The sequence below is a fragment of the Phaeoacremonium minimum genome (genome assembly GCF_000392275.1).
Source record: "Phaeoacremonium minimum UCRPA7 unplaced genomic scaffold PA7_03_scaffold_47, whole genome shotgun sequence".
NCBI lineage: Eukaryota > Fungi > Ascomycota > Sordariomycetes > Togniniales > Togniniaceae > Phaeoacremonium > Phaeoacremonium minimum.
In genome coordinates, this window is record NW_006920954.1 from 279,596 (window position 1) to 303,592 (window position 23,997).

The 23,997-nt window shown below is 51.9% G+C and overlaps 5 protein-coding genes across 5 annotated transcripts; 3 read left to right on the forward strand and 2 right to left on the reverse strand.

The window, feature by feature from the left end:
• Positions 1-4,188: 4,188 nt before the first annotated feature.
• UCRPA7_986 (putative 60s ribosomal protein l44 protein) lies at positions 4,189-5,488 on the reverse strand (the record flags this gene model as incomplete). Its single annotated transcript, XM_007913575.1, has 8 exons — positions 4,189-4,228; positions 4,288-4,314; positions 4,429-4,529; positions 4,602-4,658; positions 4,729-4,739; positions 4,795-4,827; positions 4,894-4,900; positions 5,486-5,488. 8 exons carry the CDS (start codon positions 5,486-5,488, stop codon positions 4,189-4,191), a joined length of 279 nt encoding a protein of 92 aa, XP_007911766.1.
• Positions 5,489-9,330: 3,842 nt separating this feature from the next.
• UCRPA7_987 (putative gtpase activating protein) lies at positions 9,331-10,654 on the forward strand (the record flags this gene model as incomplete). The annotated part of the gene is made up of 2 exons (XM_007913576.1): positions 9,331-10,511; positions 10,603-10,654. 2 exons carry the CDS (start codon positions 9,331-9,333, stop codon positions 10,652-10,654), a joined length of 1,233 nt encoding a protein of 410 aa, XP_007911767.1.
• Positions 10,655-12,085: 1,431 nt separating this feature from the next.
• Positions 12,086-13,306, reverse strand: UCRPA7_988 (putative 40 kda peptidyl-prolyl cis-trans isomerase protein; the record flags this gene model as incomplete). Its single annotated transcript, XM_007913577.1, has 2 exons — positions 12,086-12,855; positions 12,946-13,306. 2 exons carry the CDS (start codon positions 13,304-13,306, stop codon positions 12,086-12,088), a joined length of 1,131 nt encoding a protein of 376 aa, XP_007911768.1.
• A 2,553-nt stretch (positions 13,307-15,859) lies between these two features.
• Positions 15,860-17,899, forward strand: UCRPA7_989 (putative ccr4-not transcription complex protein; the record flags this gene model as incomplete). The annotated part of the gene is made up of 3 exons (XM_007913578.1): positions 15,860-16,114; positions 16,170-17,782; positions 17,839-17,899. 3 exons carry the CDS (start codon positions 15,860-15,862, stop codon positions 17,897-17,899), a joined length of 1,929 nt encoding a protein of 642 aa, XP_007911769.1.
• Positions 17,900-21,866: 3,967 nt separating this feature from the next.
• On the forward strand, positions 21,867-22,858 carry UCRPA7_990 (putative c2h2 finger domain-containing protein; the record flags this gene model as incomplete). Its single annotated transcript, XM_007913579.1, has 3 exons — positions 21,867-22,022; positions 22,341-22,363; positions 22,432-22,858. The coding sequence occupies 3 exons, from the start codon at positions 21,867-21,869 to the stop codon at positions 22,856-22,858; spliced, it is 606 nt and encodes a 201-aa protein (XP_007911770.1).
• Between the last annotated feature and the right edge of the window lie 1,139 nt (positions 22,859-23,997).

A 23,997-nucleotide genomic window follows, 5' to 3' on the forward strand; every position in this document is an offset into this window, starting at 1 on the left:
AACTGAATCTGGTGCGATGTCCAGATCCATGGGGGTTTGGTCTTGCTGGGCATGAAGGCTGGGCTCAGACGCGTTGCCAGACTGGCGAGGTGAGATAGATAACTCAGCCAAGTCAGAATCAATGTCGCGAACAGGAGCAGCAACACGCGATGGTTTCTTGCGAGGAGGCTTTTTGGAAGCCATGATTAAGGGTAGCGGCCTCGGAAGACCTGTGCTTGGTGATGGTATGACGGATAGAAGGAATTCTGAGACAGAAGGCTAGCGAAGTGGTAGAGAAGGGTGAAGGCAGGAAGAAGATGTAATTGTACGGCTTTCAATGATTTAATCTCGATACCAGCGATCTCACTCGGCCCACAAGATGGTGATCTCGTGGAGGAGCTTGAAGACGACGAGAGTGGAAGAGATACGCGTGATGCAACCTCTACCACCTCGAGCGTATGCTAGCAAGAAACAATTCGCGAAGGCAGTACAAATAAGAGAGCTGTTTGCAACGCCTGGTAGGAGGAAGTTCGTTCTCCAAGCTTTGCAAGTAGTGTTTGTAGTGAAGGTTGAGGATGAAGGTTGAGGGAAGGGAGTGAGGGTTTGAGGGAAGAAGGTTGAATTTTCCACGCGACTCGAAGTTTTCGATAAACAAGAGGATTGTGCGAGGTGCTCCGCTTTAATGATGGCCTCGCAGCCTGATCAATTGCTTAGTCGTCTTCGCTGAGTCGTCCTGGCGATGGTAGATCGTGGTGGTGTTGTGTGTAAGCCCGGGGTGGACATGTAAGTCGCCCTAAATTCAGGGGCGCTGCCTGAAGCTAGTGGCATGCCATTGAACTGGTACAAACAAGTGTTGCAGTATTCGACAATACAAGCAAGAAAGGGCCCCGAATTTGTTTGTATGCCAATATGAAATGGAATCGGATATAATGGGTAAGGGATCTTAGTTGGTTATCTGGCTAACGTGACTGGATATGAGCCTTCATGCGCACTTGAAAGATAGTAAGGTCTGAGAGCGTCTCAGCCTTGATGTCTCAATGCCCTGCCTCATGATCAATGAAGAGCTAGTAGTTAAACTCTATAAAGACCTTAAGCTTGTCCAAGGTTGGACAGAAACTAGGTGTAATCCCCTTAGGAGACATGAGAGACTCATGCCATACGCCTTTGTTCCTAGTCTCTCAATGCCATGCAAGATGATGAGGCTGCCTGAAACAAGGGCCTTATTAGCAAACCGATCTTACAAAAACGCGATGCCACAACCAGGATAACCTCGCAGTCCTTTTGAAAGAACAAAGTGAATAGAATGTTTCTAAAGCATTAGGTTTGTCGGCAATATGCTTGAGTGTAGTGAGCTTTGGCGAGGTTGAGACTCGAAGACAAATCAACCGGTTCCGAGCATCGGGAGAGTCTGATAGTCTTGGCATTCAAGTCTCAAGGATTTTGCTTCAATCAAAATGAATTGTTTGATTGATTTGATTTCTAAAAGCAAGAGAACTTATTCGATACTTCGGTGTTTCCATTGTTTCGTCAATGTACCTGTTATCTGTAGCCCCTGAATGAGGAATGGAGGTGGCAACATTGAATCGTCTTCAGAGCCATACCCTCGCGCTGTTTATCGATTGATTCGACCAGAAAGAATTTGGTCAATCGCATCGAATTCTTCAAAATCAGTCCAGCTGCGATGCTTATTCGCAAGAAGCCTCTTCATCAATGGCGAATCGTTCAAGGGGTAATGTTGTGGTTTCCTCTTGTGGCTGGGCTTGCCTAGCTGTGGCTGGAGAAGGCGGGTACCGGACTCGGTCCACCGTTGCTAACGGGGTTCCCACTAGTTGAACCGCAGCCGAGATCAGCAGCCGCTTTTGAATACCAGTCCGGCCGCCTCAACATTCGAACCTCGAGAAATATATCTAATCCATATTTCGAGCCTCAATCAGCTGTCGGAGAAACCATGAGTCCGACATTGGAGTCCACCGATGCCAGAAATAAGTTGGAAGATCTTTCCGGTATCAAAATCGCACCAGGCGAGAACCCATACGATGCGTTGATCAAAGCTTGCAATAATGATCCGGTAAGGAAGACTTCATCTCGGCCAGTCGATCAGATAGCTATTGGCATCGTAGACGATCTCCTGAGTCTCCTGTAAGGCATATTCTCTGAAATGGCCGGGGATGCGGAGCTCAGCATCAAACTCTTCATCTCCGCAAGAGGCGAAGTTGCTGATTATGGGGAACTCTTGATAGTCTGGATGTTTGTTGGGAATGACTGACATGGCGTGAAGACAGAAATCCAGACACTTTACTCGACACACAGAGTGACGAGAAATTCTCAGCAAAAGGAAAAGTTCCTCTCGTCTGGTTTCAAAGAAGTCATTATTGACCCGTTTCTCTTACGAATTGAGAGACCAATTTTCGCAGAGCCTGGATTCTCGGACCCAAGATATTGCTTAGTATTCTGGGCGCGGCCGCCTGACCATGTCATTCGGCTTGCTGCTCATTTACAAGCTATGCTTCAGGAAGCTGCCCCCAGTGAGTGGTAATTTCTTCGAACCCCAGTCAGACCAACTTGATTGCGCGGGCGATATGATTGGGTTCCAGCAATTTGGAGACGAGTGCTGCGTATCAGAGCAAACTTTCTAGTCGGGAGTTGACCGTGAACGGACTTTTCCAAGTGTACGACCGCCAACGCGGAGACAATTGACTGAGAGAATGAAAGGATTGTACTTTATCCCCACGCCTTCAGGTCCTCATTGCTTAGTGGCATTAACTCGCAAGCGTATTTCCGCACATTGAATTCGTTTTGGCTGCAAGTTGTAGGTCTAAATTCGTGTTCGCGAGAAGATGGTTGGTTTCAATCCCGCTGCGGCGCAGGAAACCAATCTCCAGCCAGGTCGGTTGGTAAATCTAGCCAGCAGTCAAGATATCTGGGACCACCAAAATGCACCACTGCGAATGCGGAGCTGGACATGCTGATTGCGTCGTCGCTTTCGAGATATGTGAGTCTCGGGAGTCTTTGATCGAGTAGTCAAGCGCTACTCTATGGAGGTCTCGAGGTGCCTCAGCATGCGCCTTACATACCGACTTATTAGTAGGAGAGAAGAAAGACCAAGTCTGTCACCATGTACGAGAGAACCTAATTATTTCTTGACGGAGATTGAATGAAATTGGAATGGGAAGGAGATACAACTCTCCAGATGTTGTCTTTTTCGGCTCATTAAGTGGAGGTGAAGTCTAACGCCTGTGTCTTCTAGACTTATGGCTGATGCCTACGCACCGCATGCATATGACAACCTTGGAGGTCACTCACTCCCGTACGCCGGAGGAAATCGCACCCCTTGTTTCGACAATGCGATCGACGATACCAGATCTCGTGAACTACACCTTTTCGCACCGCTCAAGGCTGGTCAAACCGATGTTGTCGTATGACTTAGCTGCAATTGCGGTGTCCTTTCTCCCTGCGGCTGGTGAGCCTGTTGTCTCGCCGTCACCGGTCCCTCCGGTAGCCCACCCTGAGACTCACAACGGCCACAATATCGACGACTCTTATACCTATCACCATCTTCGACGGGATATCTTTGACCTCGCAAAGTCGAGTGGCGTGGAAATTGGATCGCGGTACGTTGTACCGAGCGCTCATATCACGCTGGGTAGGTATCTCGGCCAGGATGACCACGCTACGCCTGAGTTGCGGAAGCAATGGATCCAGAAAATCGACGAGATTAATGACTGGTTACAAAAAGATATATGGGATAGCCAAGAGGGAGAATTTGTCGGAGAATGGATTGTGGGTCAGGAGAGAGGCCTCGATGCCCGCAATGGAGCACTTTGGTATGGAGGCGGACGGACAATTATGCTCGGCGAGGGCTTCTAAATATCAGTCCTTTTCCTGTGTAGAGTGATAGAACCTGGGCAGACTACAAGCGATATGAATCTCCTGAAAGAAATGGAGCGTGCGATTTTTGGGAACAACTCATTCGGCATGACCGTTCATTGCTGGACAGGTTAAAGTGTCTGGTATGAAAAAGGGACCCGATCATAGGTCACATCAAGACAAATATAATATGCGTTTGCAGCACAATGAGGACGTCAATTCATTCCCTATGTACTGACCCTCAATCGAGGTCTAGCATTCCCATCGCCGTTGTTTACCAGCCAAAAGGCAGCCGTATCGAGAGAAAAGCCGTGGAATCTCGCAGACCATCCAACAATGCATTTAGAACACCAGAGCCGCACCCTTCGTCTTCTTGTCGCCACTGTTTCAAGATTAGTCTCGATTGTCGGCAGCGAAGCTCGAATCTCGTCAAATACGTACCCCAACTCGAAGTGCTTACAGCGCTTCCTGTAGTAGTTGTTAGCCATTGCACTCCGCATGAATCCTCGAACTGCCTGCATCGTTCTCCAGCAGAGCTGGCTGCAATGCCAAAGGAGCGGAAAGGAGCTGGGTTCAACTTACAGAGCCAGTTGAGTCTTGGTCTTGCAGGAGACACATTCTAGACGCAGCACGACCTTCTTGGTAGTCTTGGCTTTCTTGTGGAAGACGGGTTTGGTTTGACCCTATATTGCCAGCCATCAGCATCCGTACACTTCGCCAGGAACCATTCGATGATAAATCTGGGGGTAACATACACCGAAACCAGACTGCTTGCGGTCGTAACGTCTCTTTCCCTGAGCGAATAGGGAAGCCTGAAACAATGTTTAGCAACGAGTATCGATTTAGTGAGACACTGGCAATGTCTGTGTCGAGTCGACGAACCTTTCCGGCCTCTGCGGGAGAATCAATTAGCGCTGCTATAAGTCAAATGATTGGAAGACTACTCACTGTACTGTGTGACCTGTGATTCATGGTCAACAACTGCGCAACATCAATCTTGAAAAAGCAGCCAGCCTGTGATGCTGAACTTAGCGTCGTCAATCATACCTTGTGCCTAAAAACATGGTCAGCACCGTTTCGAAGAATAAATAAATTAGCAGTATGTGAATCAATTCAACAACGCCACGTGGACACGCGCTCATAAGCCAAAGGTACATGGCATCTCGAAAGCTGTAACCATGTGCCCTGGTCTCACTGAAGCGGTTTCGCTGCGGATCTTTGCATGTTCGGGTCGTTGTTGGGAGCTAGTTTCGGGAGAAAACATACTGAGTGTGCTTCTTGCAAGCCTTCACGATTGTCAGCAGCGAACGGCTAGAATGTGACGGGTAGGAGGAAGAAATACCTTGCCCTTGCAGTAGGTCTGCAATTCCTGCTGTTAACACAAGTCCATTTCCTTCGGAACCGTCGATAACTTGCCTTGCGAGTCTTGGGAATGTTGACCTGGGAAAATCGAACGTCAGCATTTCATTTTCAAGCTCGAAAAGCAAAATGCGCAAAAGCCAGTCCTGCAACAAGCCATCTCCGCCAAAGAGCCTGCTCTTTTGCGGTCGTCGCCCCCTCGCGTGGTCCTCGTGCGCAATCCATCTCTTCGAAGTTCTTCAAAATTCCCTTTCGTATTCAAATAAACATTCGTACGTACCATTTTGGCGGTGTTTTCCTCGATGGTCGGTCGTGTGCCTTTGTCTCGATGGGTGGTTCTGCGGTGATGGTGGAAATTTCGAAGCGAATTTGTGTGTCCCAACGTGGGGTCGGCCCTTCCTTGACCCGAAAAATTTCCCAGCCCTCAGCCACAGTAGTCATCAGGACAGTAGGAGCCTCCGAGCCACACTCGAGGGCAGAGCCAGCCACATTCTCCACTCTTAGTCAGCGATCTCATGAGCTCCCCCATTTCACATTACACCGTGGCTTGGGTGGTATCGATAATGAGGTGATCCTTCTTTCCAATTGAATCTTTTTGAAGCCATAAGATTTAGTGTTATCCATAGGTGCAAATTGATACAACGGCATCTGAGAATCATATATCTACTGACGGCATGTTCGGTTGCGATTTGGCCCGTTTTGCAGCGTGTGCTATTTTCATTAAAGTGTCACCAACACATGTTGCATCGCCTTTTGAGGTACGAGTCAGGCAGATCCTTTTTCACTTAGTTTCTTGAAGTTAGGAAATCTACGACTCTGAGGAGCCCGAACCACCATTGTCTATTGTGAAGGCACTTGTTTAGTCATTATTAATGAGCTATGGAGCAAGAGGAATCATGATACTGGTAATAGCAGCGCAGCTATTGTTCTATCATCTCAGCACTGCCAAGTATAGCTTCGGGTGCTCCCTCTATTGTCACTAGTTGCGCCTTAATCTCCGTAATCCTTCCTGTCAGCCAGGGCAGGCTTATGATACGCCCCGTGATGACCAGGACATGCAACTCCCCTTGCTTCGCGTACCTCTCTTGATCTCTACCAATGGCATTAGGCAAGTGGTCAGTAGATCTTTTGGGCGATGTGTCGGCTCTGTTTAGTGAGTCGGCGAATGCAGGTTAAACTTTCATCGACTCAACCGGCTCCAGTGATGCGCGCCACAGCTCCATTCACTATTCCTTTCTAGAACTCGTTGGCATGCATGACGGTAGTGATCCAATGCCGTAGGCGTAGGTAGATAAGGTAAGGTGTTGGAAGCTTGACTGATTGAGGAGTATAGTACTTTTACCATTCACCATGCGCCAGACACAAGACACCAGAGACTGCATCCCCCTGCTTCACCTTCTCCGAAACGACCCACAGGCCATTTCTCTACCCGGGGCTAAAGGCTCGCACTCATTAATATTGCGGCATCATCCCTACCGCAGTAGACTGTTGTTTCGCCGCCACTGCTACTGCTGCTCTGGCCTGGTCCTTGCCGTGCGGTCCCTCCTACTCACATACCTCACTTTAGACAGTACCTAGGTAGTTGCTGCCATCTGGCCATCCCGCACGCGGACGTGATTATTGTGGCTCTTGGCTCTGGGGCTACGTTATTAGCGCAGGCAAGCTTCCCGTCGTCTCACTCCAAGCTGGGTCCAGCTGTGCCTGTAACCGAGAAGCAATATTGTACCTTACTTAAGGTCTCTCTTGCTGCAAATATCCTTTCCATGCCCTAACGTCAACGGCCAACAAGTCGTTCAAAAAGTATCTGCTAGCTTCATTTCTCCTCATACACCCAAATACTCTTGAGCAAAAGGCCTTTATATCGTTTCCAGCGTCCACCGTCGTCGTCTCTGAATCACTGGGGGGCGGTGACCATTCCTCGTGGTGTTGGACCTGAGTGGGACAGACCAAGTACGAGCAACTATTTGCTGCTCCCCGCACGCCAAAAATTCGCCGCCTGCCGATCCCCCGGGGGTCCCTCTCGCACGCTCCCGCAGACAGCTCACACGACGGAGGTAAGGTTAGAATGCCGGCAGGCCAGAAATCAAAGGTTCGACCATTACTACCAAAGAGACGGAATCGGGGGTCACGAAGGGCTTGGGCTTAAGGGAACCCGGCGGAGGACAATTGGGACTTTCCACCGCGCGACAACCTTACCTGCACCCTCTTCCGATACCGTCGCCGTTGTTTCTGTTCACCGTAACAACTGGCCGAGATATGCGCCGAGAGTGAACGTCACCGTCAACAGCATAGCTGCGAAAGCGATCGACTCGCATTGGCGACCGCGGCCCTACCAGCTGAGCCCTCATAGCTCCTGAACATACCTCGCCCATCTATCCTCCTTATAATACTGCGAGAATCCAATGCAAATCAGAGTGGATGTGGCCCGGTCGACAGTTGACGAGCATGCTCCCTCCTGGAATGGAAGGGCTCCAGGAGGAAGAACCTCCTGGATCTCTTGCCCAGAGCCCCGGTGCGCATGCTTCAGTCCCGCCGACATCCAGCGACTCAATCAGCCAGCGCGCCATGGAGCGAAGAGCTTCTGCAGGTAACCTGCGAACAAACACACATCGCTCCGTTGCCAACCCGGCCACGATCCGGACCGTCACACCAGAGCCACGCACCAGCCATGGCTCGCAAGACGACATAAATCTGGGCCTCGAGCACACGGTGGGCGCGACTATGTCCGGCCCTATGCCCGGCCCTTCATCCTACGAGTTTGGGACTATATCGGCGCAGAGCTCACCAAGATCAATACCGGGCGGCGGAGCGTTATCGACAAGCAGCAATGCTAGCGGAAGTCGCAGGCAAGGTATCGTTTTCAACGACGCCTTTGCAAGCTCCCTGGACAGCACATCCTCAAGCCCGCCTCCTCGGCCACCCACTTTCAGGCCGCGAACTCACACAATGGACGGCGCATTCCGTCAACAACTTGCGCCGACTGTAGAAAACAGCCGGCATCGGATGGGATCATTCTCATCGTCTGTATCTATGGGATCAATGCCTGTCCACGAAGACCTGAGGGGGCCTCCTATACCGGCCTTGACATCTTCTGTCACCTCATCAACTGGCTTTCCTTCTGTACAACAGAATCGAGTGGGCGATGCACCGTTCCAGTCAGCTACAATGAAGGAGAGGAAGGCCTCTACAAGGACAAAGTTAATGAAGAGGACTTCTCGTCCTACATCACCACTCATCTCTCCGCCGCCCTCGGTCGATTCCCTGCCGCTCCCAATCCCGACGGACGATGCAAACAAAGTCCTCCTCATGATGAAAACACTATGCGGGCGGATGAAAGGGGAGATAGAATACCAAAGCGACCCTGATGCACCGTGGTACAGAGGCATATGCTATATCGACGAAGAGAAGGGCAGCCTCATGTTTGACCCTGGTGAGAACGGCCCATTTACGGTGCCAATCGTACCCGACCTTCGAGGGTGTCGTGTGTTGCCAATTCACCCTCTTGACGGTGATGGTCAAGTTCTCGAGGTCTCAAACCCTCAACTCGGAGTTGAGCTACTTCTGCGCCCCCTAGCAATGGAAGAGTTTGATCTATGGCTGGCGGCTTTGCTCTGTTGGCAACAGCTCCGGCCGCCAGGCATGAGGCTCCCTAGCGGCAGGGCCACAACACCTACGCAGGGTAGGCCAGAGCTCAAACGAAGAGGTTCCTCAACCGCTTCGAAAGAAGGCAACATTATCAAAGTTGGCAAAGTGATGCTCTGGGACAAGGGTATCGCAACCTCACCACGAGCTATCGTCAAGCGACCATCTACGCGCCATCTGCGGTCCTCTCAGATGTCATGGAGGAAAGTTTCTTGCATTCTCCAGGACAATGGAGAGTTCAAACTCATCACTGAGAATGATGTGACGGTTCTATCTATTATAGATCTTTCGCAACTATCACGGTGCGCAGTTCAGCAACTCGACAAGTCAGTCCTCGATGAGGAGTTCTGTATCGCAATTTTCCCTACTTATGCTTCAACATCTACTCAACTCTCCATCTTCCGACCTGTTTATCTGGCTCTAGACACGAGAGTGCTCTTTGAGGTATGGTTTGTACTTCTTCGAGCCTTTACGGTCCCGGAGATGTACGGCATTAGTGCGGAAGACGGAGACCAAGTTACGGAGGTCACTGACCTTGATTCGGAGTACCATGGTGAGCTCTTCCGGGTGGAGAAGACAATCACCCTCAGGGTTACAGAAGCCAAGATCAGGGCTCGAAACTTGGAGCCGGTTGCTGCTAGTCAGGATCGACATGGCAGGACCGAGCAAGATAGCTCGATCGCAAACTATCTCGCTGAGGTCGTTCTTGACGGCGAAGTTCGAGCACGGACAACCATGAAGACAGACACCAAGAATCCCTTCTGGCGAGATGAGTGCGAGTTTACCGACTTGCCTCCAAGCTTGCCCTTCCTATCTGTCGTCTTAAAGCGCGTCGATGGCATATTAGAGAACCCTACCAGTCTAATCCAAAGCCTTACTTTTTCCAAATCCGGCAGTATCACAGAGGTTCCCTGCGGTTCCGTCGAGATACCACTAGCGCAGCTAGATCGCGGCAAGGACCATGAGCAGTGGCATCAGATATATGACGAAAGGCAGCAATCGATTGGCACAATGCTGGTCAAGGTGCATCACGAGGAGCTGGTGGTCCTGCTTTCCAAGGAGTACCAGTCGGTGTCAGAGCTTCTTCACAAATTCAGTTCAGGACTCACTGGCCAAATCGCAGCGGCTATTCCTGGTAACTTGAGGCGACTTGCCGAGATCTTCCTGAACATTTTTCAGGTTTCAGGCACCGCGAATGAGTGGCTGATGGCTCTCGTTGAGGATGAAATCGATGGCATTGGGAACCAGACTGCAATGAAGAAGACGAGGTTTAGTAGGCGGCTTAAGTCGAATGACTCTCTCGATTCGGCTAGCGACCGGGAGGCACTTGTGCGAGATATGGGCAAGTCTCTGGCTGGAGAAGCCAATCTCTTGTTCAGAGGAAACTCACTGCTCACCCAAGCTCTCGAGTTTCACATGCGTCGGCTTGGGAAAGAGTATCTCGAGGATGTTCTTGCCTTCAAGATATTCGAGATCAATGAGATCAATCCAGATTGCGAAGTCGATCCCGGGAAGCTACAGCGTGGTGAAGATCTCAACCAGCATTGGAGCCAGTTGATGCAGTTCACCACTGAAGTATGGGAATGCATTGCCAATTCTGCTGCGCGGTTCCCACCTGAGCTACGGCATGTTTTGAAATACATTCGTGCGGTAGCCGAAGACAGGTATGGCGACTTTCTCCGGACAGTCACTTATACCAGCGTCTCCGGCTTTCTATTTCTTCGCTTTATTTGCCCAGCGATTCTAAACCCAAAGCTCTTCGGCCTGCTTCCTGATCACCCTCGGCCTCGCGCGCAGCGAACCTTGACTTTGATTGCCAAAGGTCTTCAAGCTCTTGCCAACCTCTCTACTATAGGAAGGAAAGAGATGTGGATGGAGCCCATGAACCGGTTCCTGACCTCCCAGAGGCAATCACTCAAGGATTTTATCGATTCGGTCTGCGCTATTCCCGCAGAGCGAACCTCATACACACTGCCCGCCTCGTACTCCACCCCGATCACGATCCTTGGCCGCCTCTCACCAAGGGCTCGTGAGGGGTTCCCGTCCCTTCCATATCTCGTCGATCATGCGCGAAACTTTGCCGCTCTTGTCAAGCTATGGACCGACATTAACTCGAGCCATGCTGCAGTAGCGCAGGTCTATGAGGGCGACCTCCTCGAATTTAGCAAGCTTTGTACCGATCTTCAGCAGCGGTCCAATACCTGTTTTGCCAAGTTAGAGGCAGTCCGAATATCAGACTCGGCAAGTCAGCCGACTGAGTCTGAATCAGGACTTGCTGAGGCTCTAGAGCATGCCACGCTACTGGACTCTCTCTCCATCTCATATGGGTCGTCTGCGACATGGATGGACCAGGAGAGGCCTCCAGGCTCGTCGGGTAGCGAAATGGAAGGCGGCGATCGGGCGCAAAGAGAACGCTGGGGTCGCGAGGCAAGTTCGTTGAGGCACGTCTCTGGCAGCTCAGAGATGTCAACCCCAGGAGGAACTGTGAGATCACTACGCAATGGAAAGCATGCGCGGAAGTTCCTCAGCGGCTTCATCCGCAAGGGCAGGAACCAGTCGCCAGACGCATCGAGTTCCCCGGCCACCATCAGGGGCCGAGACAATGACAGAGCCCAAGGGCGGCGAGGTTTTGGCTTTCCCGAATGGCACAGCAATGAGTCCATGAGCAAACATCATCAACAACAGTAACGACTAGCAAGACCAGCATTATTATTTCATTACCAGCGCGGTACCGGGTGTACGGTTGTCATACCTTTTCTTTTTATCATCACTATCTTCGAAAGAGATGTTTTCATTCACGGCAAAGGGAGGGAGGGGAGGCGGTTTATAGCATTCTATACCACAACATTCTTAGGCGAAAGTTGAAAAGAAATGGTCGGCGTTTTTTTGGGCGGCTGAAAGCTCCGCAATAGATTGGATGCCATCTGTTGGAATTCATGTATCCCATCTGGTCTAAGCTACCTGGCCTTCTGACGAACTTGGATATGATGCCCCCTTCTAAAACAAATCCAGCAATGTCACTCGTTGGTCGGCATAAATAGACACATGCCAATCTACTCAAGCTATCTCTCTGAACAATTCCGTGCCAATGTGCTCTCTGTGCTATGTTTTAGACTTCCATGCTGATGCTACGCCTCGGCTAATCCGCGAACCATCATCCGAACTCCTTCGTCATCATCATAAGTCCATAGGCTAATTCAGAGACAGACCTGAGTCTTTGAGGAGGGTGCGATGTCATCTACTGGAAGAACTTCTTGTAGGCAGCCTTCTCCTTCGCCGTGCGAGCAGCCTGGGCCTTCTTGACCGTTGCTAGCTCGGTGGAGATAGCCCCGTCGGTGGGCACGAGCTTGTTCGCAGCCGAGAGGTCCTCGAGGGCCTTATCCTCGTCCTTCAAGCGCACGTACGCCAGACCGCGGCGGTAGAGGGCCTTCGCCTTCTCGGCATCCGTGATACCAGCGACCTCGAGGGCACTGCTAGCGGCGCGCGCGGCCTCGTCCCAGGCCTGCAGCTTGATGTTCATCAGGGCACTATTGCTGTTGAGCGTGAAGCGCAGGGCGTTCATCTTGGTCTTGGTGTCCGCAGGCTCCTTCTCCAGGTCCGGGTCCTCATTGAGGTAGCGCAGACCCTTCTGGTACTTGTCCAGCGCGAGCTGGAAGTCGCCGCCCTTGAAGGCCTTGTTGCCAAACTCCTTGCACTCAGTAGCGACCTTGAGCACGCGCTGGGCGGTCAGCTCGCCGTTCGTCGCCTCATCTTCCGGGAAGTCCTCGTACGGGTCGCCGAGCGCGTCGGGCTGCTTGATGGCGTCCTCGGCCGCGAACTGGTCGGGCGACAGCTCGCCGCAGCCGATGATGGTCGCATCCTGAACGGGCTTGTCGCCGGACTGCGTTGTGAGGTTCTCGATCTGGCGGATAATCGACTTGCCGGAGATGACCTCGCCGAAGACAACGTGCTTGCCGTCGAGGTGGGGAGTGGGGACGGTGGTGACGAAGAACTGAGATCCGTTGGTACCTAGGATTGAACGATGTCAGGAAGCTGCCATGGCGAAAACTGTAGGTCCCAAGGCCATTCCAAGTATTGGAAATAGATTAGAATACATACCAGGGCCAGCGTTTGCCATGGAAAGGAGGAAAGGCTTCTCGTGCTTCAGATTGAAGTTCTCGTCTTCGAACTTAGCGCCATAGATGGACTCGCCGCCAGTTCCATTGCCCTCTGTGAAGTCACCACCCTGGATCATGAACTGCTTAATGACTCTGTGGAAGATGGAGCCCTTGTAGTGCAGAGGCTTGCCGGACTTGCCCAAGCCCTTCTCACCAGTGCAGAGAGCTCGGAAGTTCTCAGCAGTCTTGGGAACGACATCGTCGTAGAGCTCGAACACCACACGGCCAGCAGTCTTTGAACCGATCTTGATGTCAAAGTAGACGCGGCTGCGAGCCTTCTTTGTCTCGTCTGTGGTCGCCATTATGAGAGGTCAGGAGTGCGTAAGGGTATCAATGGGAAGGCTGAGTGATGAAGGTCTTGCTTGGTTGGTGGGATGCAAAACGTCGGGGCTGAGGACAGGAAATTGGGGAATAGGGTTGTCGGATTGGGTTGAGAAAGTGCTGCGATTGATTGCTCTGTGCTGAGCTCCGGACTGGCCAATTGCAAAAGCTGAGACAAACCTACAAAGCAGTGGGTTTTATAGAATGCAAAAGCAGAAGTCCAAGAGCCTCAATTCGGGCGGTCCAGCTTTTCGACAGTTTGGAGCTTGACCTTCACGAAGCTTCTATGGCGCGTGGGGCTGGACAGTGAGGGGCAGTCGTGGGAGAAGGAGGGGCTAGGCAGGCAGGTGGGTGGGTTGCGGGACCTGTCGTACTTACAGGGTCTAGCCACTCTCAATCACCCTTCAAGCAACCTGACATGTTTCACCATCAGAGCTTGGCTGTTGCTTCAAATATGAGGCCTGTAATACAATGTACAGAACGTTATCAATCATCAAAATGAGAAACCTCTTTGCTCTTTTTCATGGAGGCAAGCACATGTCAAGTGGTTTTCCAGGTGGAACAAATCAAAGCCTATTCCATTTCTGGTTACTTTGATATCCGCTGTTTTGTCTATATCAATCTGTATAAGAAGACTTGGCCTTTCATAGTCAATTCAGGTGATTCTATGCTCTATCAGCGCTTCATTATGTCTGGAACTCTGCAGACTGAACATCTTTCGCCTTGTGAGCAATGGCTGTCCCTCTTGAACTCGTGGCCAGGCTACAGTGAATAGTTCTGGTTACGAAGCTCATTTCAACTGTCCCCACTGGGCTTATTGCTGTAATTTGACTTTTCAGTCTTTATGATGGGATTTGCACTGAGTTCCAATGTGACCTATTTCTTTTATTAGTATTGGGTTTCTTGCAGGGTATTTCTCCTTAGCAGCTTACTGGACCATCATTGACTAAGGCCACCTCCATCATAGCTTGAAAGACGCCATCTTTTACTCGGTCTGCCGTGTAGCCTTGCTGGACCTTTTCAAAGAAATAATGATACAGCCTCTTGGCTTCGTCTCCTCCTAGGGCGCCATGAAAGTCTGGTTTACTACCCTTTTTCGTAGAAGCTAGTAAGGTAAATTGGGAAACTTGACAATGTTAGACCTTATTGTGAGAAAGGAAGTCTGCAAATGTGGCATACCACAGAGTACCTCTCCATTGATATCTTGGACGCTTTTCTTCCACTAGACCAATGAAAGTCAGAAATCGATGAATAAAACACTAGAAAGTCTATGGAGGTCATACCCTGCCTCCTGACTCATCGTCCCAGAGTCTCATCTTCAGGACCTTGGCTGCCAGGGAGTCGGCCTCCTTTTCCGTATCTCCAGGAGCCACAGCGGCAAAGACCAGAACGCCTTTGCCGATAGATGAAACAAGCTCCTTGTCAACTGAGACGGAGGCAGATAACACTCTTTGAAGTATAGCTGCAAGTGTTGGCAAAGCGTACAGAGACTATTTGAGAAAAAAGAAAACAAATATTGCCAACCTACCTTTCATGTTGACATCTGATCAGCCCAAGGATGCTATCTTCCAATAGTGAAGCCAGTCGTAACCTTGGATCAGCTAGCTTCAAACAACTCAACAAAGCAGTCAGGTGAGAGATGTTTCCGATTGTTCAACCCACCAGGAATAGCACAGTCTCTGGCCGGCCAGAATCCTGCGGCCCTATGCAAGATGTCTGGAGAAGGTTGAGAGATCTCTGATGCCATTGGATCGCACATGGTGGTGTGGATCTTGGGAGACAGGATCAAGGGCTGCGCCAGGGGGAGCCACTAAGGTGCAGCTTTAGCCTCATTTTTTCACTCTACCGCAAGCGGCAGACGGTGTGACGGAGCGCATCAACCACTTAATCCGAGATGCATTTTAATCCCTGTCGTCGCGCCTGAAAGTATCACGACGCCGACCTCAGATAACAGCATGCAAAGACAGAGAGCACACTTCCACCAACACGTTTTCGACTCCAAGTATTCTTTATTTGAGTGTGTAATTGGCTCTTTCCACTATTTTCTGGATCTGAGATCACAATTCTGAGAGGGGTTTTGGGCCAATAACTTCCAAGTCACGTGCGAGTCTATAACAGGCTACACCTTCAAGGTACTTTCTCAGCACGCCGCCAGCCGCGTTCTCTTGTTGGCCGTGACCTTCCAAACGCCTGCCTCATCTCTGGCTGGCTGGTTGGCAGCATCAAAGCAAACAGCCTGATGTTTCAACAGCTGCGCTGCTAACCATCATCCCCTCCGACAAATAGATTCTGTCGGGCGACTCTCAAAGAGCCCAGTGCTATTTCATTGCCCGGACTCCAGGCAGTCCTGCACAGCTGTCCACAACGTCATTCGCCCTCCAATTTTCAGAGTTCCGAACTAAGCTTTCGCAAGCTTGGGACCACACCTGAAATCACTGCGAGCTCACCACCACCACCACCACCACCTCGATCCATCGCAATACCATCCACCCGATCCCCATCCCAAAGCGCCCCACTGGCATTCTCACGGCATCATGGCGGCAAGGAAGCTGGCCCAGGAAGTGGACAAATGCTTCAAGAAGGTCGCCGAAGGCGTCGGCGAATTCGAGGCAATCTACGAGAAGATCGAACAGTCAAATAATCCCGCCCAGAAGGAGAAGCTCGAGGACAACCTCAAGCGCGAAATCAAGAAGCTCCAAAGATTACGAGATCAGATCAAAACATGGGCCGCCAGCAACGACATCAAGGACAAGGCTCCTTTGCTGGAGCACCGGCGGTTGATCGAGACGGTTGGTGCCATAACGAACCATCAGCGATAAGCGTTGAACTGACCATATGCCACAGCAAATGGAGAAATTCAAAGCCGTCGAGAAGGCGATGAAGACCAAGGCGTACTCGAAAGAAGGACTGTCCGCTGCCGCGAAGCTGGATCCCAAAGAGCAAGCGAAGATGGAGGCTAGTGACTTCCTAAGTAGCATGGTCGATGAGCTGGAGCAGCAAATAGAAGCGTTAGAAGCCGAAAGCGAGTCGATACAGGCCACAATGAAGAAAGGCAAGGGCCACAGTGCAAAGGCGGATCGCATGGCCGAAATCGAGCGGTTAATAGAGCGGCATAAGTGGCATCAAGGGAAACTTGAGCTGATACAACGCTCCTTGCAAAACGGCGGCGTGGAGACGGAAGAGGTTACCGACCTCGAGGAGAGCATACGATATTATGTCACCGATGGCATGAACGACGATTTCATGGAGGACGATACCATGTATGATGATCTAGATCTACACGAAGATGAGGATGCGTTTGGCCTGGTAGGTGACAACGACAAGGTTTCATCGCAAGATACCCAGTCGGTTCAAGAAGAGCCAATTGAGGTCGAAAGCCGGTCAGGGAGCATACCAGGCGGGAAGCCGCGGACGGTGGCAGACAATGTTAGTGCGGCCGGTGGACGACGACCATCGACGCAACTCAAGTCGCCCCTTCCAACGCTTGCAACACTGCATACGCCACTTCCGACAATCAGCAACGGTGCTCCTTCGAGTAACGCCTCCATGAAGCCGGCAACCGTCCCGGCGCGGCCAGCTGAAGGTTTGAAGTATGCTTCAGCTGCGGCTGCGGCTGCTGCAAACGACAAGAACAACGTTGGCATCGCACCTCTACCTCCACCGCCTGGTGCAGCACCCCCAGTTCCCGCCATGGGTATCGCCCCCTTACCGCCCGTCCAAACGAAGATAAGCACCAACAACTCGCCAAGCGTCACCTCGGTTCAACCAGCTGCGTCCAGCTCGGCACAAGTGCCGGAGCAAAGACCAACTCCACCCACCCAAACAAGTAGCACAGCGGTTGGCTCTTCATCTTCAACGGCGAAGTCAGAGTCTGCAAAACCGGTGTCCTCACGCGCTGCAGGCAAGGCGCCAGCGGCTCCAGAGCCTGTGGCAGCACCCAAACCTCCCCTGACGAATGGCGTGACAAATGGTGCGAAACCTGTTGCTGAGGAGGAGCAAGAAGAGGAGTCGATATATCACCTCCCAGCATCATTACAAGATCTGGTGGAGGCGTTTGAAACGACGAAGCGGAAGCCCACCTCACCAAACTCTCCATCTACCTTGCGGATGCTTGCAGCCTCACAAGCAAGCGCCCCTGATGCCATGGACTCGGAGGCACCGAGGAATTACCACCCAGACATGTACTACAACTCCCCTGCGGCGTATCCCCGTGAACCCCTCTCCATCTTCGATGATCCACGACTCTACTCTCGAATCGATCCAGACACTTTGTTCTACGTCTTCTACTACAAGCAGGGCACTTACCAACAGTATCTGGCTGCCAAAGCGCTGAAAGATCAGTCATGGAGATTCCACAAGCAATATCAAACCTGGTTCCAGAGACATGAGGAGCCCAAGAGCATTACAGAGGAGTTCGAGCAAGGCACGTATCGCTTCTTCGACTACGAGAGCACATGGTAAGAACCGATCCACATTAACGCTTTACAAACATAATACTCACAATTACCTGCAGGATGAATAGGAGGAAAGCAGACTTCAAGTTTGCCTACAAATTCCTCGAGGACGATGTATGAACAGAGATAACTTTCCCACCAGCTCGAAAAGCTGGTGGACTTGTTAGTGTGCAGTATTAGGTATTAGGTATTGTGTGCCACTGATCTCGATGTAATGGATCAGATCAGTGAGCTCACCGGTGAGGCGTTTGTGCCCTCATAGCTTAGGCAATTGATAATAGCACGCGTTGCCTTGCAGGAATTAGCTTCTGAATCTCTCCGGTCGTCTGTCCCTGAATTTAGTGCTGTACGATTACTGAAAGTTGAGGCGAGCTAGATGTCGTCAAAGCCCATCCAGTGATATAATGTGTGTCTCATGTCACCGGTATGATTGCATATGGCCCAGCCAATCGCGAAGGAGGCAACACTTCCGCAGTCTCGATCATGCACACCCAGGTAGTAAAGTGCAACAAAGGGACACCTAAGAAGGTGAGGCTGGCCGTCTCAAGCTTAGAGCCAGGCGCCGGGAGGCTACCCGTTTCTGATGGCTTGACCACTAAATGCTAATTCATGCTACCTGCTCGTACGTGTCAGTACAGCTGGATATCACGACATGCAGAACACAGTCGATCCAGTGCTTCAAAGCATGTTCACAACGACACGCATTGCTGCCCAACATGTCGAAGCTGAGGGCAGACACCGCCCCCATCAAGCTATATGTAAGTCTGGTTGCCTTCCTGTAGAATCTATCCCTCACCGACTCTTTCGATGACTCGATGCTCTACGACTTGTTTCTTCTGCACGTCGGTCCCTTGTTGAGGAAAAGAGTTCCCCGTTTTTTCTGGTACGAGACTGCTTGTTTGCCTACCGGCCAACCTGACCTGTGTCTGCAGGCAGGCTCAGAAGGCCAAGCATGCGTGGACATGCCCACCTCCTGCACATTGTGCCCTGCCACGCCGTGGATCGACGGACACGGGACGAGCCTTCTTTGTAGGTAGGCGGCGCCGCACCGCGCGCGCGCTGGACCGTGCCTTTTCCATGATGTGCATTTGGCTGGCAACGCTGAGGGGAGAGCAAGGGGGGGACAGTGTGCCGGCGCAGCCCACAGGTTCCGATCCAGCAGCATTTCTTCTGCCCTCACCACTCTGTCTCACCTCCTTTTCCCACACGCAAACGCACGCTCGCACCTGCGCAATTGCACACGGTTGACGTGGCGCCTGTGGACTGAGGTACTGGGCTCTTCTGGCGAGCTGGCAAATGACTCAGAGTCAGGCTTGAGTGACGCCGTAGCCCCAGGGAAATTACACGGACGAGACGAGAGGTCAAGGTCGAGGGCCGGCAGTGAGGATCCGGAGTTCCTAGCGGGATATCTGTGTGTCTGTGTCTATTTACGGACAATACGAGGGCCGGCCAACGAGGAAGGATGGAGACTAGGTATGAGCGGTTTTCCATCTGGGCGTGTTTCCCCGGATTCCAATCTAAGTTGGGAAAAACGGAGAAGCGAGGCATGGAACCGTTTGTGGCATTTGGGGTGCCATCCGAAGCGCGCGATGAGCATCTCGCGCCCCGGGGACGTGAGAAAGAAGACAGATGTAGAGATAGAGGCGTGGGGGTTGCCACGCACGCCTACTTACAGGTGACAGTTACGGGGGCAGACAGAGGTCAGGCACGGGAAACGATGGAAATTGCAACTGGGCACGAGAGATCTCGAACCTGGGGTGAAATCTACAAACACGCAGCAAACAGCAGCTGAAGGATTCCCGTTTGCGCTTCGATGGTGCGAATCACAGAGCGGCTCCCAGCCCGACATTCGCCGCTTACCGTGCTGGCGCAGCCCTGTTTCGTCACGTCCTTGGGTGGTGTTTCCAGCTGCCCCAAACGGCTTGACTTGAGCATTTGGCTAAGTTGGCTCGTCCGAAAGCCCTGGAAATGATGCATTTCGTGGGTCTCTCGACAGTCAAGTGTCCAATGCAGACCAGGCATCACTCAGGCAAACAGATCCGACTGCGTCAGGCGATCGGGCGAACCGCCGGGCGTTCTCGCGATGAGGTAGCTGGCTACCTTGGGTACAGTACGCAACGCAGCCATCCTTAGTTGTAGGGAGCTTGGCTGCTGCTGGCGACCCGCCCGGTTGGAAGGTCGCTAAAATGCCTCGTCTATTGAATAACTGAGGGCCAAGGATTACGAGGTACTGCAGTATCCTACATCTTGTGATGAGATCAGCGCGATCTGCTAGGTAGGTACATGGCGCAATGACATTATCTGGTTGCCGAGCCACACACTCAGCCCCAAGAAGGCAACTGACTACATGTCATGTCTCCTCCATGCTACTCTACCGAGTCTACCTAATCTTTGAGTACTCGATGGCATGGCATGGGATAGGATGGATGAATGGGACCGCCGCAGTAGTACCCTTTTCCTTTCCCTATCTTGGTTACCCTTCTTCTCCTTGAAGTGCACCGGTCATTATGCAGGGTCTACCACGAGAATTCCTCGTCAAACATACCGTTTCTTTCACGTCCCAGGCGGTCACCTGGCCCTTCTCCCAGGGCGCCTAGTTGCCGGATTCCCATAGACAGGTAATGAGCTTCAATCTAAGATGACGAGGCCCGCACAAACGAGCACAAAATGGCGCAGAGACTCCAGCCCGGAAGGGTGCCGGAGCCGATGGAAAGGTGAGAGCCAAGTGGCCGCTTTCTTCGTGCCTGAGTCCGATGTACCTGCTAATATGAGATACGTACTCGGAAAGGCAACCACAGCTACACCCTTCTTGACCTGACCTCATTCACTTACACCGCTGTGGCGGCTCGATCTGGTGTGGGGCCGCGTGCTCCTTTACACCCCATTTGTCCATCGCTCGTCTTTCCCCCAAATCGTTCATACCCGCCATCCATGACCATTTCCCCCCCTGGTTCCTTATTCGACCGCGGAATCTATCTTGTAAGCCCTGCTGGGGCGTCAAGCATCTCGACAGGATGGGAAGTCCCATTCGGGAGGGCAGTGGACACACAGGCTGATTTGCCCTTGTCCATATACATCTGCATTTCGTTCTTTGTGGCGTTCGCCAAAGCCTCACTCCCACGACGTCGTTACTGACTTACACCCCTTCCCACCCTGGTCTGGCTTCCCCGATCCGCAAGTCGACGCCTTCACCGAAACTGATACAACACGGTCTGGAACACCCCGGCCGACCACGTTTGTCTACATTGGACCCACCTGTGCGGCTTTAACTACCCTGCTACAATGTCGCGCAGTTTGGGCCTACAGTCTGGGGACAAGTGGTCCTCGGGGTGGCTGTACCAGCGTATTCCCGTTTTCGAGAAGGTCCTTGTGATTCTACCTGCAGGGTTGAGCCTCTCCCGCGCCTTTCTTTGCGTACCCACAACCCAAGCTGCTTACACCGTCAGATGGAGTCATGGTCTCGGGAGAAGAAGGGGGAAACGGTCATCATGTATATGCCTTGATTCGATAATTCATGCACCCTGTTGGATCGCAGTCGTAACGGGCCGCGGGTTCATAGCTCGTAGCTAAGCTGTCTCTCTTGTCCCTGTCCATCGTGAAACAGAAAGGTCACTTCTTTCTCTCTTCCACCCACCACATGTGAATATTCTATATATCAGTAGCTCACACCCCCAAACTTGAGCACATTGCCGCCTCACTACCCAAAAGTGCAATTGAGCGCCTCGAGTTCACAACTCGGTCCGTGATAGACTTTCTGCATGTGTTACCGCGTTGAGCATTACTTATATCCCCTATTGCTCGGACGCAGATCCTTTCCCCTAGCACTCAAGTCGTCGTCTTCAAATCAAACAACTTCCTCACAAATCGTCTCTTCAATGAAACCCCCGTAGCTTGATGACTGAGCTCAATTAACTTATCCTACGTCTTGTATAACACTTTGTATCCATCGAGCTATCCCTTTCATCCCCTCATAGCCAATCATTCATCCCCGTTTGTAGTGTGAATTGGCACTCAACGCGTCGATATACACCTCAGAATCCAGTACACAGTTTCCGACCCTAGATCATAACAGCTTCGGCTGAGCAGCATGGACCGCAAATACAGCGGCCCTCGGAGTTACGACTGCAACGTTGAGATCAAGCAAGAAGACATAGAGGCCTTGCAGTATATGCGACGCTGCAACTCCAACAACAGCGCTGACAGTGGTATCGTTATTGACACAAACTCGGAGCTGTTTAGCCAGGTAAAATACATTGGCATGGATTATGACAACAATTCTTCCTCTTGGGGAAACGACAGTCAAGATGGCTATCAGATGAAGTACGAGGACATGAGTTACGATGACACCTCATCCATGCGGAACTACGGCAGTCAAGATGGATCCATAACGAGCCCAATCAGCCCTTGGGGAGACTCCATCAACATGACATCCTCATGGATGACGAGCAGTCCGAACATGTCCTTCTCACAACCTCATCATCAGCACTCACATCAACAAGCTTGCTCGCCTACTCAAAATTGGACTGGCTCAGAGTATCACAATTTGGATCTCTCAAACCAGAATGGCCTATCTCCCACTTCAGAGTAAGCCTCCAAACAAGAACACCTACCTTTTTAAAAGCTTCGGAGACCTCGCCTAACATAGGAACTAGCAATAGCCAACCACGGAAGTTTGTGTGCTTCTTCGACGGCTGCACGAAGGGCTTCGGGCGGAGCGCCGACCTGGACCGCCACCAGAAGCAGGTGCACACGCGCGAAGAGGCGCGGGACAAGTTCTACTGCGACTACCAGCGGTGCCAGAGGAAGGACGGCGCGTTCGGCCGCAAGGACCACTTCCGCGACCACTTCCGCGACTACCACAAGGAGGACATACCGCAGCGGGGCCGGAGCGCGTCCAAGAGCTGGGCCGACGAGCGCTACATCAACATCGACTGGTGGCGCTGCAGCAAGTGCCTCCAGAGGATGACCGTCGCAGAGGTCGGCTACGAGTGCCAGGAGTGCCGCTTCCTCTGCGAGCCGGACCGCAAGCGCACGAGGGAGCGGATCAGGGAGGCTCGTGCCAAGGCTGGCCAACGTTGAGTCATCGTCTCGTCGCAACCTGACATGACAAGACAAGACAAGACACGACACGACACAACGACCCATGCACATGTTGGATAGGGCACGGAGAGGCTGTGCCTGAGCGGTTGTGTGCTGGTCGGACTGCATATGCGGCCGAACGCCGCAGCTGGTCGTGCCTGTGTGTGTGAGTGGGAACATCTGGCGTGACCGACGTTGGCGGCGAGGCTACGAGCTTATCGAGTCTCCTCCCCCCTTATTTTTTTTTTTTTCTACATTTGCCGCCGCTACGAATTACACATTCATCGACATCGACAATTACAAAAGAATTCTAGAGGAGTTTTCGACGGGAGGGGGCCAGATGACATCGGAAAGAGAGCAATGCCTTCGTTTCGCACCCTACGATGAGCTCATGTTTCGCCCATCTCAGATGTTGTTTTTTGCTTTCCAGGCGTCCGGCGTCTGGCGTCCGGCGCAGCCCCTCTGCTATCAGACGTGTCGCGAATCTGTTTATCAGCTCTAATTGGCTGGGCTAGGAGTCACGGGGAGTTCGTGGAGTTTTGTCCTGCGGGCTGTGGCTTTTTGGTCTATTCATCTTGCAGAGTACCGCCGAGGTCTATGTCAATTGGGCTGGGCAGGCAGACCATTTGGCATTTTCCTTACTTTCTCTCGGAGCCCGAATTTCCCTTCCCTTCGGTCTGGGTTAGGGGGGGCGAGGCTGTGTTACTTGCTTCTGACGTCCTGCAGCAGACTTTATATGGATGATGTTTTTATTTGCTGCGACTGCTTGTCATTGGGGGCGTAGAAAAAGAAGGAAGGTGTTTCGTTATCCATGATCATGATCATATTGTGTGGCGCAAGGCTAGACTTGGGGCGGATCGGGTTGTTTTTGGGCTCCTCTGGGTCCTTTTCTACGTGTAGTCGTCTTGATTGAACTTCTTGCTGCAGGTGCCTGGGAAGATGCTTGCTTGGTTGCTTGCTTGCTGCTGTTTCGTGCATTCGGGCGATGGTGCGTCGCATCTTGCTATCTTGCTTGGCTGGCTGGCTGCGTTGTTGCTTGTTGCTGCGGGAGGAGTGGAGGTGGGAGAGACGAGGGAGATATACCAATGGGAGGGGCAGAAAGTGGTCATGATGGGTGAAACAGTGAGGCGAAGGCGACT